Source organism: Camelina sativa, chromosome 12 (assembly GCF_000633955.1).
Source record: "Camelina sativa cultivar DH55 chromosome 12, Cs, whole genome shotgun sequence".
NCBI lineage: Eukaryota > Viridiplantae > Streptophyta > Magnoliopsida > Brassicales > Brassicaceae > Camelina > Camelina sativa.
In genome coordinates, this window is record NC_025696.1 from 12,194,918 (window position 1) to 12,209,890 (window position 14,973).

General features: G+C 34.5%; 2 protein-coding genes across 5 annotated transcripts in view; both read left to right on the forward strand.

Moving 5' to 3' along the window:
* On the forward strand, nt 4,978-6,559 carry LOC104731397. Of its 4 annotated transcripts, none has more exons than XM_010450765.2 (6): nt 4,978-5,284; nt 5,389-5,656; nt 5,768-5,861; nt 5,942-6,084; nt 6,181-6,265; nt 6,349-6,559. In XM_010450765.2, the coding sequence occupies exons 1-4, from the start codon at nt 5,156-5,158 to the stop codon at nt 5,985-5,987; spliced, it is 537 nt and encodes a 178-aa protein (XP_010449067.1). In that variant the 5' UTR covers nt 4,978-5,155; the 3' UTR covers nt 5,988-6,084; nt 6,181-6,265; nt 6,349-6,559. The 4 variants fall into 4 exon arrangements, with proteins under 4 accessions (XP_010449067.1, XP_010449065.1, XP_010449063.1 ...); XM_010450761.2 differs by having other exon boundaries at nt 4,980-5,284; nt 5,747-5,861; XM_010450763.2 differs by lacking the exon at nt 5,942-6,084.
* The window catches only part of LOC104731398, a 7,320-nt gene continuing 2,430 nt past the window's right edge, over nt 10,084-14,973 (forward strand). The window contains exons 1-8 of the mRNA XM_010450768.2: nt 10,084-10,998; nt 11,096-11,241; nt 11,655-11,760; nt 13,244-13,376; nt 13,553-13,616; nt 13,715-14,318; nt 14,414-14,743; nt 14,936-14,973. Coding sequence (XP_010449070.1) covers nt 10,348-10,998; nt 11,096-11,241; nt 11,655-11,760; nt 13,244-13,376; nt 13,553-13,616; nt 13,715-14,318; nt 14,414-14,743; nt 14,936-14,973 — 2,072 coding nt within the window. The 5' untranslated portion in view covers nt 10,084-10,347. The remainder of the gene's footprint in view (nt 10,999-11,095; nt 11,242-11,654; nt 11,761-13,243; nt 13,377-13,552; nt 13,617-13,714; nt 14,319-14,413; nt 14,744-14,935) is intronic.

Sequence of the window (14,973 nt, forward strand, 5' to 3'; positions counted from 1 at the left end):
TAAAGCACCTGTGAAGGTTTTACAATGGCTCTGATACCATGAAACTAAACGACAAACTCTGCAAAACTCTGTTTCTTTATTATAATTTCAAGATAATTTTACAAGAGTGAGATACATTGTTTTATATAGGGATTAAGAGAACAATCTAGAGTTAGGTGACTCATCATAACAGCTGTAAAAGCTTAGTCTTCATCCTTATCTTGTAGAACTTCAAAATGGTTATGGAGAAGAAGTTTTGCAGAAGGTACAGTCAACTTTATCTTGACTTGTAATTGTTGACTTGGTTTGCAAACTGGGCCTTCTTGTTGGATTGTTTTCTGGCCCATTTTGCTTGTCTCTCCTATAAAGACCATAGATTCTTTTACATTTTTTTAGGGGGCAAATACTTCTTTTCTTCCATTTAAACGAAGATTCTGGCTAAAAGAGTATAATTATTTGCTGTTTATGTAGACAAAAGCAAAACACTATTAATTTTCTACTTTTCGTTTATATAATCAGACTAAAACTAAAAGCCCAACAAAATCATTGCAAACAAAAGTACAGTACACATCTTATGGTATTGTGTCCAACACTATTCAAACGCAAGATTTTGAAAATGCTACTGTTTCTAAATCTGTCTTCTTAGGCCCTGATTGGTAACCTACTTTTAAGATTTTAAAATTTTTTTAAAGCCATGATAGTCATTTTTTTGCCAATCAGGCTTTTTGACTTTTAATTTTTTTAAAGTTTTGAAAGTCACTATTTTTTTCTTTCTCTTCCTTGTTTTCCTTTTTTTTAAAGAGTTAAATTCATGCTTTAAAACAAAATAACTTTTAAAGCATTCTTTTTTTTTCACCTTTTTATATTTAAAACATTTTCAAAAGTATATTTAAATATTTTACATATTTTATTTTTATAAATTAATTATTCTCATTTTTTCTCTATCTTTTAAGACTCATTTCAATAATAAATTTTCTTTTTTCATCATTATCACTAATAATACTATAATAGAGTTTATGAAATTCATCATTAATAATAGAATAACATTCAAACAATGCATTGATACATGGAAGGTGTCCGTGATGAGATTACATGGAAGCATCTATAATAGTTTTTTTTTTGCATTATTTAAAATTTAATAAGTTAATAAATTGATGTCTACAACTTCAATTATTTATTTCTTATTCTTATAGTTGTTTGTTTTTAATTAGTTTTCAAACAATATTTCATATTTGATTGATTTATATTTTTTAAAATTTTAATTTATCATTAATAAAATTTATTTTGTCATTAAAATATTATATAAATTAATTTATGACATAATATATATTTATTATTAATACTTATAGTAATAATAAAAATAACAGCTACAGCTTTAAAAGTTGTTGGTAAACAATCATATTTTAATAGTTAAAGTTTTTACAGTCAAAGCATCTACAGCTAAAATTTTAAAGTCAAAGTCTTTACAACCAAAAGTAACAGCCGTTACCAATCAGGGCCTTAGGCTTTTTTTATACATTTCATGTCTAATAAAACACCACCAAAACTTTATAACCAAATGATACTTAAAACATTGCAAATATTAAATATAAGTAACATGAACCAGTTTTGGCTTTTCAGCGTGATCATACGTGAAAATTATAAAATCTAACAAAAGATCTAGTATGCCTTTTATCTATATTATTTTAAAGAAAGCATTGTTTTGAGTTATTGAATAGAAGTTTGTATGATATTATTAAAGAAACAAATTTTTTGGTAGTAAAAGTTTTTGTCTTTCCCAGTCAGCATTTGTTTCTGGTCGTCTAATTACGGATAATATCCTGATTGCCCAGAAAATGTTTCATGGACTGAAGACTAATCGATGTTGTAAGTCAGACTTTATGGCTTTTAAAACAGATATGAGCAAGGCGTATGACCGGATTGAATGGGATTTCTTGCAGGCTGTCCTGGTAAAACTGGGATTTGACCAGCGATGGATATCGTGGATTATGTGGTGTGTTTCGTCGGTGTCGTATAAAGTTCTTCTGAATGGTCAGCCTAGGGGTTCTATTTCTCCACAGCGGGGATTACGTCAAGGGGATCCTTTGTCGCTGTATCTGTTTATTCTTTGTACATAGGTATTGATAGCAAATATCAAAAAGGCTGAACGAGAGGAAAAGCTAACGGGCATCACAATTGCTCGTGATAGTCCCACTATCTCACACTTGTTATTTGCGGACGACAGCCTGTTCTTCTGTAAGGCGGACGGGCTGAATGTCAAACGGTGATGAACATCATAGGTAATTATGGGAAAGCTTATGGGCAAGAGGTTAATCTGGATAATCTTCTATCATGTTCGGTAAAAAAGTTACACCCGAGATAAGAACTCAGGTTAAATCTGTTATGGGCATCTCAAAGGAAGGGGGAATGGGCTCTTATTTGGGTATCCCTGAAGATTTGCAGGGTTCGAAGACTAAAGTTTTTAGTTATGTGAAGGACCGGTTGGATGACCGCGTGAATGGTTGGTCTGCTAAGTCTTTATCTAAAGGGGGCAAGGAAGTTATGATTAAGTCGGTGGCACTGGCACTGCCTTCCCATGTTATGTCCTGTTATAAACTGCCGCAGGAACTGACGCCTAAATTAACGAGTGTTATTTCCACCTTTTGGTGGAAGTCCAATGATAGAGCTCGTGGAGATAAGAACTCAGGTTAAATATGTTATGGGCATCTCGAAGGAAGGGGGGATGGGCTCTTATTTGGGTATCCCTGAAGATTTGTAGGGTTCAAAGACTAAAGTTTTTAATTATGTGAAGGACCGGTTGGATGACCGCGTGAATGGTTGGTCTGCTAAGTCTTTATCTAAAGGGGGCAAGGAAGTTATGATTAAGTTGGTGGCACTGGCACTGCCTTCCCATGTTATGTCCTGTTATAAACTGCCGCAGGAACTGACGTCTAAATTAACGAGTGTTATTTCCACCTTTTGGTGGAAGTCCAATGATAGAGCTCGTGGATTGCACTGGATTGCTTGGGATAAGTTATGTAAAGATAAGTGTGAAGGGGGTCTCGGTTTCAGAGCCCTTGAACATTTTAATGATGCCATGCTAGCTAAACAGTTTTGGCGCTTGATCCATTACCCAAACTCTTTGATGGCCTGGGTAGTGCAGGGTCGTTATTTTAGGAACAAACATCCTCTTGAGGCCACAAAACCTAATAATCCTTCTTTTGCTTGGCGGAGTATTTTTTCTACCCAGGAGTTGGTAAGACAAGGCACAAGGTGGGCAGTGGGTTCTGGTTGCTCCATTTCAGTTTGGCGGGATCCCTGGTTACCGGATGCTCGGCCTAGACCAGCTAATGGTCGGGGACGGTTTTGGCTACCAAGTTTAATGGTTAATCATTTAATTAATCCTCTCACAAAGAACTGGCATTTACCCACCTTAGAGGAATTCTTTGATCCGGTGGATATTCCGATTATTCGGAGTATATCGGTTAGCAAATACTACAGACCGGATCGGTTGATATGGCACTTCACCAAGTCCGGGAAGTATTCGGTGAAATCCGGTTATAGGTTGGCCCGGGATTTAACTACTGCAACGGATTACGGGCCGTCGTGTACGGCTCTTCGGGCGCAATCCTGGAAACTAGAGGTTTCCCTAAAGGTTAAACATTTTCTCTGGCAGGTTGCATCTGGGTCATTACCAGTAATGGAACGGCTAGTGCATAGAGGGGTCCGTTGTGACATTCTATGCAAACGATGTGATTCTGCGGCGGAGTCTATAAATCATGCACTTTTTGAGTGTCCCCGGTCGCGCAGGGTTTGGGATTTGTCTCCAGTCTCGGTTGATCCTGAAGGATTTTCATATGCCTCTATTTATGCAAACTTGGATTTTATTTTTTGGCGGGCATCGTCCCAATCGGGAGTCTCTGATTTATCAAAATGCCTTCCCTGGATCCTTTGGTCAGTTTGGAAAGATAGGAATAGAAAAGTTTTTCAGGGTACAGAGGGCGAACCAAGGGATATCTTAGATCAGGCAACTAATGACAGGCTTTTGTGGGAGGGGGCCAATTCATTCTCGGGAGGTTATATACATCCTCCGTCTCTTCCAGAGGCGAGGGGGCCCTTTCCATGGTGTCAGGTTGATGGTTCTTGGAAAGGATCGGATCCTCTTTAAGGTTTGGCTTGGTGGCTTTGTAATGACGAAGAGTTGACAATTTTACTGGAGGCACGAAGCTTTTCCGGATCAGATCGGTTCGGATTCATTCGGATTTGAATCGGTTTTCAGTTTTTATATTTAAATCCGAACTTAAACCAAATCCTTTATATATATTGTTTGGAAAGTAAAATTATAAAGTTTGAGTAGCTCAGATGGCAAGAGCGTGTACCTTTTAACGTCAATGTCTCTGGTTCGAATCCTCCTTATGTTGATTTAAGTTTAAGTTTTTAAAACGGACCCATTTATAGTTGAATCCTCCTTATGTTGATTTAAGTTTAATTTTTTAAAACGGACCCTTTTATAGTTAACGGGCTTCTAATAGGCCCGATTGTAAAATAAATGCATAAGCCCATGTATAGAAATTAACAGTATAGATTCGGTTTAGCGGATAACCGATCGGATCTCGGTTTGGATCGGTTTAAATCCGAAAAACGAATCACAATTGAAATAAAATCCGATCGGTTTTTACAAAGAATCTGAAACCGATCCGAACAGGTTTTTTTTGGATCGGTTCAGATCGGTTTAATCGGTTTTGGATTATATGCCCAGGGCTATGAAATACTAAGATATATTAAAGATGGTGAATGGTATTCCTCGTTATTTCAAAGTCATTAAGCCAACCCTAAAAAAAAAAGAATACAACTCATCCTTACCAAATAAAGGTTTGGGAGAAGACAAGAATCAATCTAATTCATTCGATTACTTGCAAAAATTATTTTTGCTTTAAAATTTTTGTAGATATAAAACCATGCAAGAGTAAATGAAGGCGTTATTTTCAGTCAATTATGTTCAGATTTGATTTCTTGTAATTGGTTGTAGTTAGTATTAAATTTTTAAAAATTATAACTCTGTCGGTTGTCCATGACAGATGTGTGTGGATGCGTAATATAGGTCGCTGAAATTAATGAAGGAGTAAGTGCCGTTCCTTAAAATGGACGGACAAACCTTTGCGATAGTGTTGTTATCAAACTACATCTCTGAGTGACCATGGAATGCAACTATATCTCCGATCTACATCCGGGACGGAAAAATTGGGTCATACAAGCTAAGGTTTTAAGTATTTGGGTTCTTTGTGAGTTTTTCACCAAAAGGGTGTTGCTTCTCGCAGATGAAAAGGTAAGATCAATACTTAATTTTAAAGTTCATTTCCATTTTTAAAGAAATTTCCTATAAACTAGGTGTTTGATTTAAGTTTTGGTTGTAAAATTTATTTTTTTAAGGGTGACACAATCGAAGCCACAATTGTGTTTACTGAGTTTGAATATGAAATACCAAGATTTATTAAAGACGGTGAATGGTATTCCTTAAGTGATTTCAAAGTCATCAAGCCAACCCTAAAAGAAAGAAACACAACTCATCCTTACCAAATAAAGGTTTGGGAGAAAACAAAAATGAATCTAATTCAGCCGATTACTTGCAAAAATTATTTTCGCTTTGAAGATTTTGCAGATATAAATCATGCAAGAGTAAATGAAGGTGTTACTTTCGGTCAGTTATGTTCAGATTTGATTTCTTCTAATTGTTAGTAGTTAGTAGTAAATCTTTTTAAAATTTTACTCTGTCGGTTATCAATGACAGATGTGTGTGGATGTATAATAGATGTCTCTGAAATGAATGAAGGAGTAAGTGTCGTTCCTCAAAATGGGCGGACCAACCTTTGCGATGGTGTTGTTATCAAACTTTTAAATGGGAGGTAAGTCATCATATTTATATGAACCATTAGAGAACTGTTGTTATCGTTGGACAAATACTAATGATATAATATAAATGTAGGAATGAAACTCTAAAATGTCATGCAATGGGAAATTATGCTTCATAATTCATGAGAATGTGGAAATCAAAAAATTACCATCTCACATTTAAATCTAAGCCAGTGTTTAGTGTCTTTCGTTTCTGGAAAATTTCTGAATTGGAAGGTATTTAAAAAAATGTAATTCATTATTTTCTTATACAATTTCTTTTATATTAAAACAAATGCAAACCTTAATCTTAAATATATTTAACATTGCTAGGTACACCATGTATTGTCAATACTTATGGCTCATCAAGGATCTATATTAATCCAGAGTTTGCAGGACTCAAAAATCATAAAGCAATGTAAGTTATCATGGTACTATTTGCTTACTTCCAAATTTATTCATACGTTAAATACACACTAAACTAAATTCAAAAAAATGCAGCTCTGAATTTGCTGGGAGGTATCATGTACGCCAACAATTGAAACATCAAGACGATTCTTCAAGTTCTAAATCGATTGGCTAGCAAGTTTTTAGGGTGTATGTTTTAAATGAAACTAAGGTTCCTAATATCTACTATTAAAGTTCTACGTAATGTGACTTTTGTATGACAACTAATTACTTCTCCATGCTCTCTATCACTTGTTTTACTAAATTATGTTTTGGCTACTTAGTAATATGGTAATATAATAGCTACAAACCTAAAAAATAGTTAGGACAATCAAATCATATCGTAGGAAGTACCATATAACCAAAACTAAATATTAGTAAACAACTCAGATATAGAAAAAAATACATTGAGGCAGATTAACACTTTCATATAATCATGAAAGGTTAGAAGAACCAAATTTCTTATAATCATATCAGGTTAGACCGTACATTTAGTCAGTTTAACAGCAACAATTATTCTCTATTAATATATAAACTTAACCAAAAAATTATTCCACACATTATTTTTAAAACATTTAGAAACAATGGTGGTTTAAATATGGCCAGAAATACAACAACATCATGACCATTCATTTAAACCCTCTATCCTAATGGCCCAACAAATATAATTACAAACTTAAAGTATATACAATACCAGATTAGAATCTGCCTGATGTGCGGGTTTAGAGTTTTTAAAATAAAATAAAATTTAACAAAGAATATACAATAAATATATTTAGTAAGTAAAAACTATCTATAAAAATAAATTGATACATGGAGTTGTCCAATGTGATATTTTGTGTAAATGGTGCGACTCTGCGGTTGAGACTATTAATCATGTTTTCTTTGAATGCCCTCGCTCGTGTGAAGTTTGAGATTTATCTCCGACTCTGGTCTCGTCAGAGGGTTTTCCATATGAGTCGGTGTACTCGAATTTGGATTTTGTTTTCTGGAGGGATGCCTCTCAACAGGATGATCCTGATCAACGTCTTCAATTACCATGGAATTTATGGGCAATCTGGAAGGATATAAATAAAAAAGTTTTTCAAAGTTTAGAGATCGAGGCGAATGATATAATTGCTCAGTCTTTGGGCGATAAGTTAGCCTCGAGAGGCGCTCTCTTTTGAGGCAGTCATGCGAGCTCCATCTCTATCTTCGGATGTCCAGGTTTCTTCACCTGGTTGTCAGATTACATTCTATATCTCTTGGATACTACGTGCGTCAAATACGAAGGCAGATTACATCTAAGACGGAGCCCCTCCCCTACATTCGGGGTTAGAAGCATTGTTGTCGGTCATGGAGCGGATACGTGCTGCAAGGATTGCTTGTCAACATTTCGAGACTGATTGTGCTGAGTTACTCACTATTGTGCAGTCCCTGAAGATTGACCGTCCTTCTCCAACCTGCTCGATAAGTTTTAACTCGCTGGAGTCCTTTCCACTATTCTAAATCTCTTGGATCTTGCGTGCGTCAAATACAAAGGCAGATTGTCTTGCATGTGCTTCTTGTTCTCTTATCTCTGAAGTTTCTTTTGTAAACCCCTTCCCTCCAGCTTGGACAACTAACCGAGGAATTTCTTTTTAATTTATTGTTTGGTGAAAAAAAAAAGTAAATAGAAATACTTTTAGTTAAAGAAAATAGTTGTAAATGAGTTCAAAGTTGTTAAAATAAAATTAAATTTAACAAAAAATATATATTTAATTCTTTTCATAAGTAAAAACTATGTATAAAAGTAAAGAGATAAACTTTTAGTTATAGAAAATAGTTATTTTTTTTCTGCTATAATACACTACTGTATTTGTATACACAAATATATTTTACTGTTAAAATATACTCTTTAGTCTTTACTACTACCAACAAATTATCTTTATGAATACATTAATAACCTATTATATGTCTCTTCACTTTAATATTTTTGTAATTAAAAAATGCATAAATTACATACATTAATATTACATACTCCGATCTTATATATTACAATAGCAGTCTTTTTGAATAAATTATTTGATTGGTATAAACAAATTTGAGACTATCTTTTTTTTTTTTTACTTCAACCATCTTTTTCTTTATATAAATGTGAGTATTTACATTTTTTTAGAAACAGTAATTAATTGTATATTTTCAAAATCATTTTTATCTTATATAAAAAGTACTCCTTTTTTCTTGTAAAATTAGCAACTTAAAATTAAAATAAATAAACTATATTATAATTTCGAAATTTATGATATATATATATATATATAATTTCCTTGTAATGATCTTTTTTAAATTCTAAAGCTGTTTAAATTTTATAATTTTCTTATAACTGCCTTTTAATATTTTTAAAACTGTTAATAGTTTTGTTTTACATTTGGAACTTTACAAAGGTTTTTTTTTCTTAAAATTTTTAAAGTAAAATTAGGTTTTCTTTTATTTATTTTACTTTTATATAAAACTTTTTTATGCTAGGTTTTGAATTTTTACATTTTTTATTTTTTAAAATGTTAATAAATTTATAATTGACATGTGTCAACATCTGAATGATACAATTGACACGTGTCATGATCTTGTTAATGAGTAACTTTGACATCAAACTTTATATAATAAGATTCTCATAGATAATATATGCACCACATTACAAACTACAAACATTAATTACTTCTTCTAAATTTAATTGACAATATTTTTTCTACTATTCTTTAAAAACTTCAAATACAACCTTTCCAAAACCCCTAAAACTGATTTACAATTAAAATCAATTTAACTTTATTTACAATTTTTAAATAAATTATTACCCCATCAAAGCAACAACAAAAATTAAAAAATCACAAAAATGAAATTTAGCTTTGGAAAACAACCCCACACATATGTGTAGGTCCGACTCTAGTCATACTCTCAATTTTGAAACTTTTTTGCCAAAATTAACTATTATTCTTAATAGTATAAAGGTGAAAAATATTTGTGTTTAATTAAAAGTATTATATTAAATACAAACAATAATATATGAAAGTAGTATTTTAATAGGGATAAATAATTTAAAATATTTACCAAGAGAACATTTATAACAAAGTACAACTAATGTTAGAGTTATCTTTTGTCGTCTACTGTTTTAATCTATGTTTAATCAGTCTAACTTTTATGTGAAACTAGCGTTACTTTTTGACGCATAGATTCAAATATATATGAAATCAACTTAAAATATATGTAAGATAAGTGTTACTTTTTATTGGGTAATATTTCAATCTACGTGTAATTAGTAAAAAAATTCATGTAAAACTAGTATTATTTTTTGTAACGCCTAAACCGGGGATATACGTTACACTTTTTAGACTGTAGTATATCAAACTTTTTTGTTGGGTAGTACTTCAAATCTAGTCAGTCAAAGATTTCTACAAAATTAGTAATTACTTTTTGACACGTAATATATTAAATTAATACGGATTTGACTATATATTTATGTGAAATTAGCTTCTTTTTTTTGTCTTGTAATATATTACATATATGTATAGTCAAATAAAAATTAATGCAATATTACTTTTTTGTTAAAAAAAAATATCAATAATTAGAAAACTATCATCAATATAAAGTAGATACAGAAAAACCTAATAAAGATTTTATCTTCTTATAAATACTAGCAAAACTAGTAGTATTATAGAATAAGAAACCAAAAATACACAAAAGANTCTAAGAACATTGAACCTTTGCCTGTTGGCAAAATGCAGGTAACATAAAAGCTTAAAGTTTTATNACAAAAAAAAAAAAACAAAAAAAAAAAAAAGGACCAGAGAAGAGGTAACTGAAAAACTGAAGATCCTCTCGATATTTGCGATCTTACGTTACCAAAACAAGACTCTCGTTCTCCACTAATTTACCATTCTGCCACTTCTTCGACTCTGCAAATCAAAAGACTTTGCCTTTTCGCCTTTCTCTCTCTCTCTCTCTCTGACTACAACTTCGTCGTCTCTGGTTTCAGATCACTAACTCCGGAGCGACTCCACCGGACCCGAATTCAGAGAAATTTCGGGTCTTTTGAGAATGTCGGAGACCGAGACCGTCCCAGACGAGTTTCGTTGCAACCGCTCCGATGGTAAGCAATGGAGGTGCAAGAGACGAGCTTTAGAGGGTAAAAAGATGTGCGAGGCTCATCACTCTTCTCAGAGCTTAAAGCGGAGTAAGCAGAAAGCTTCAGAGTCGATGAAGCTCGTTAGATCAAGAAGAGGAGGAGGAGGAGGAGGAGGAGGAGACGAAGCGGCGTGTTCTGAGATCGAGCCGAGCGAACACAGAATTAGGTCTAAGAGATTGGGGAAATCGAAGAGGAAGCGAGTTATGGGTGAAGCAGAGGCTATGGATGAAGCGGTTAAGAAGATGAAGCTGAAGAGAGGGGATTTGCAGCTGGATTTGATTAGGATGGTGCTGAAGAGAGAAGTTGAGAAGAGGAAGAGGTTTCCGAATCAGAAGAAGAAGACGAAGAAGGTGAATAGTAGTAATGGTGGGTTTGGTGAATTTGTTGGTGAAGAGTTAACGAGGGTTCTTCCTAATGGTGTGATGGCGATTTCACCACCTTCTCCGACTACAAGTAATGTGTCTTCTCCTTGTGATTTTAAAGTTGGTGAAGAGCCAATTTCGGTTGCTAAACGAAGGTTTAGGTCTAAGAACATTGAACCTTTGCCTGTTGGCAAAATGCAGGTAACATAAAAGCTTAAAGTTTTATACTTTTTGTGTATTCAATTAGTTTCTTTTTTTACTCTTCTTATTTGGGTTTTGTGTGATTGTGTTTGTTAAGGTGGTTCCTTTCAAGGGGGATTTGGTCAATGGAAAGAAGGAGAAGAAGAAGAGGTGTCATTGGTGTGGAACCAGAGGATTTGGGGATTTGATTAGTTGTTTGAGTTGTGAAAGAGAGTTCTTTTGCATTGATTGTATTGAAAAAAGGTACGCTCTGTTCTTTTTACTGATGGATTGTTCACATTAGAATCTAAGCCTCTATATCTAGTTAAAGAGTTACATGAAGAAGATAGTTATAATTAGGAATCTCCTTAACGATATCAATAGTTTTGTGGACCTAAGACTTCTTGAGGCTTCATTCACCTATGGTAGCTGCTGAATAGCAATGTTTGTTGTTTTATGTGCATTCAGAGTATCTTCTTCTCACTTTTGAGGAGAGCTTGCTTGAATTTGTCATTCTTTCCCCGATAATAAGTGGCGTAAACGTTAGGATGTTACATGAGATACTCTTTCCTGCAATTTCAGCTTCAATAATTTCACTCGAGATTGCTTCTGTAATTTTCATCTACTAATTGGTTAGAAGTAGTCACCATACTGATTTTTGGCTTGGAATAAATCAGGAACAAGGGGTCGAGAGAAGAAGTTGAGGAAAAATGCCCTGTATGCTGTGGATCATGCAGGTGCAAGGTTTGCTCAGTCACTATGTCTGGAGTCACTGAATGTAAGGTCTGAATATCTGATAGTTCCTTAGCTTAAAGATTTTACATGGTTTTTCTCTTTCTTCAGATAATTTCTGACACAAAATTGTGTACTTCTGNTTAAAGCGGAGTAAGCAGAAAGCTTCAGAGTCGATGAAGCTCGTTAGATCAAGAAGAGGAGGAGGAGGAGGAGGAGGAGGAGACGAAGCGGCGTGTTCTGAGATCGAGCCGAGCGAACACAGAATTAGGTCTAAGAGATTGGGGAAATCGAAGAGGAAGCGAGTTATGGGTGAAGCAGAGGCTATGGATGAAGCGGTTAAGAAGATGAAGCTGAAGAGAGGGGATTTGCAGCTGGATTTGATTAGGATGGTGCTGAAGAGAGAAGTTGAGAAGAGGAAGAGGTTTCCGAATCAGAAGAAGAAGACGAAGAAGGTGAATAGTAGTAATGGTGGGTTTGGTGAATTTGTTGGTGAAGAGTTAACGAGGGTTCTTCCTAATGGTGTGATGGCGATTTCACCACCTTCTCCGACTACAAGTAATGTGTCTTCTCCTTGTGATTTTAAAGTTGGTGAAGAGCCAATTTCGGTTGCTAAACGAAGGTTTAGGTCTAAGAACATTGAACCTTTGCCTGTTGGCAAAATGCAGGTAACATAAAAGCTTAAAGTTTTATACTTTTTGTGTATTCAATTAGTTTCTTTTTTTACTCTTCTTATTTGGGTTTTGTGTGATTGTGTTTGTTAAGGTGGTTCCTTTCAAGGGGGATTTGGTCAATGGAAAGAAGGAGAAGAAGAAGAGGTGTCATTGGTGTGGAACCAGAGGATTTGGGGATTTGATTAGTTGTTTGAGTTGTGAAAGAGAGTTCTTTTGCATTGATTGTATTGAAAAAAGGTACGCTCTGTTCTTTTTACTGATGGATTGTTCACATTAGAATCTAAGCCTCTATATCTAGTTAAAGAGTTACATGAAGAAGATAGTTATAATTAGGAATCTCCTTAACGATATCAATAGTTTTGTGGACCTAAGACTTCTTGAGGCTTCATTCACCTATGGTAGCTGCTGAATAGCAATGTTTGTTGTTTTATGTGCATTCAGAGTATCTTCTTCTCACTTTTGAGGAGAGCTTGCTTGAATTTGTCATTCTTTCCCCGATAATAAGTGGCGTAAACGTTAGGATGTTACATGAGATACTCTTTCCTGCAATTTCAGCTTCAATAATTTCACTCGAGATTGCTTCTGTAATTTTCATCTACTAATTGGTTAGAAGTAGTCACCATACTGATTTTTGGCTTGGAATAAATCAGGAACAAGGGGTCGAGAGAAGAAGTTGAGGAAAAATGTCCTGTATGCTGTGGATCATGTAGGTGCAAGGTTTGCTCAGTCACTATGTCTGGAGTCACTGAATGTAAGGTCTGAATATCTGATAGTTCCTTAGCTTAAAGATTTTACATGGTTTTTCTCTTTCTTCAGATAATTTCTGACACAAAATTGTGTACTTCTGTAAAATGTTCCAGGATTCTCAGAGTGTCAGGAGTGATATTGACAGGGTTTTGCATCTGCATTATGCGGTGTGCATGCTTCTTCCAGTACTAAAAAAAATCAATGCAGAACACAAAGTAGAGGTGGAGAATGACGCAGAAAAGAAAGGTGTGTAATAGTTTTTGCCAAATACTTTATTTTCTTAAGATAGCTTGTTTGGATAAGGACAGGAACAACCATAATTAGACGCTTTATTCAGATTCTTTCTTTTTTGGATCCTACGGTTCTATTAAGTGAAACTCGCTCATATGTTTGATTCTTTTTTTTTTTCACATTCGTGATAGGGGGAAATCCAGCTGAACCTCAAATACATAGCTCTGAATCAACCTCTGATGATCAACAGCTCTGGTGCTTACTCTGCTACCTTATTCTCTTCTACTGTTAAGTGTTCACATATTGTGTTTTTTTCTTCTTCTGATTACTTCGTTGAATACTTGTCTGAGTAGCAGCAGTGATAACTCTGCTGTTGTGGATTTGAAAAAAAGGTGCACCCGCAGTTCCTCAGTTATTAGGCTAAGTTCTGACCAAGATCAGAGTCAAGGGAGCTTATCTAGAAAGGTTGGGTCAGTTAAATGCTCGAATGGTATAAAATCTCTATCAGATTGTAAGCGGAAAGAATTCAAAGGATGCAGCAATAACCTTTCTTTGAGTCTATTGTCTCTGGAGTTGACAAGCAAGTTAGAAATCAGTGCAGAGGAAGTAGTCAGTTGCTATGAGTTGCCTGAAGTCTTGGATAAATTCTTTGGATGTCCATTTTGTCATGGAATGGAAACGCAATCTAGTAGTAGTGATAGTAACTTGAAAGAAGCATCTAAGAGAAGAGAAGACGGAACTGGTAACTTTTTATACTACCCCACAGTGATGGAATTTCAACAAAACAATCTCGAACACTTTCAGACACACTGGAGTAAAGGCCATCCTGTAGTAGTTCGTAGTGTGTTAAAGGGTGGTTTAAGCCTGAACTGGGATCCAGTAGCCATGTTCTGTTGCTATCTTATGACCATAAACAGCAAAACTGGCAATACTACCGATTGTATGGATTGGTTTGAGGTTAGTCCTTGTGTTCTTTGATGTTACTGGCGCTCTCTTTCTGGATTTTAATACCCTTTAATCTCTTAATTGGTCTATTTCTTATTCAATGACAGGTAGAAATTGGTGTAAAGCAATTTTTTTTGGGGTCTTTGAGAGGAAAGGCTGAGACTAATACTTGTCAAGAAAGGCTGAAGCTGGAGGGATGGCTTTCGTCTTCATTGTTTAAAGAACAGTTTCCAAATCATTATGCTGAAATACTGAATATTTTACCAATTTCACACTACATGGATCCAAAGAGCGGACTACTAAATATCGCAGCCAACCTACCTGACACTGTACAAACACCTGATTTTGGTCCATGCCTCAATATATCATACAGGAGTGGTGAAGAATATGCACTGCCTGATTCTGTGAGGAAGTTAGGTTTCGAAACTTGTGACATGGTAAGTTTTCTTAATCTTTCCATTTGGAAGAGCCATCCCTTATTTCACACTTTCCTAGCTTTACAAATTGAAGATTTATACGGATTGTTAGCTAAAGTAGTAACACTGTGGTCAGTTAAATTTTCTTACACTTTTCTGGTTTAACTTTTCAGATCTACTTATATTTTTCTCAACCTTTGATTTGCTCTGCAGGTTGATATCTTGTTATATGTCACAGAAACACATGTATC

Excerpts from the sequence above, each read along its gene's own strand:
- LOC104731397 (XM_010450759.2), top strand. The coding sequence starts at position 5,156 with ATGGAATGCAACTATATCTCCGATCTACATCCGGGACGGAAAAATTGG. Across the intron at positions 5,657-5,746 it reads AAATGAAGGTGTTACTTTCG|ATGTGTGTGGATGTATAATA; the intron begins GTCAGTTATGTT and ends TATCAATGACAG. Across the intron at positions 5,862-6,180 it reads ATCAAACTTTTAAATGGGAG|GTACACCATGTATTGTCAAT; the intron begins GTAAGTCATCAT and ends TAACATTGCTAG.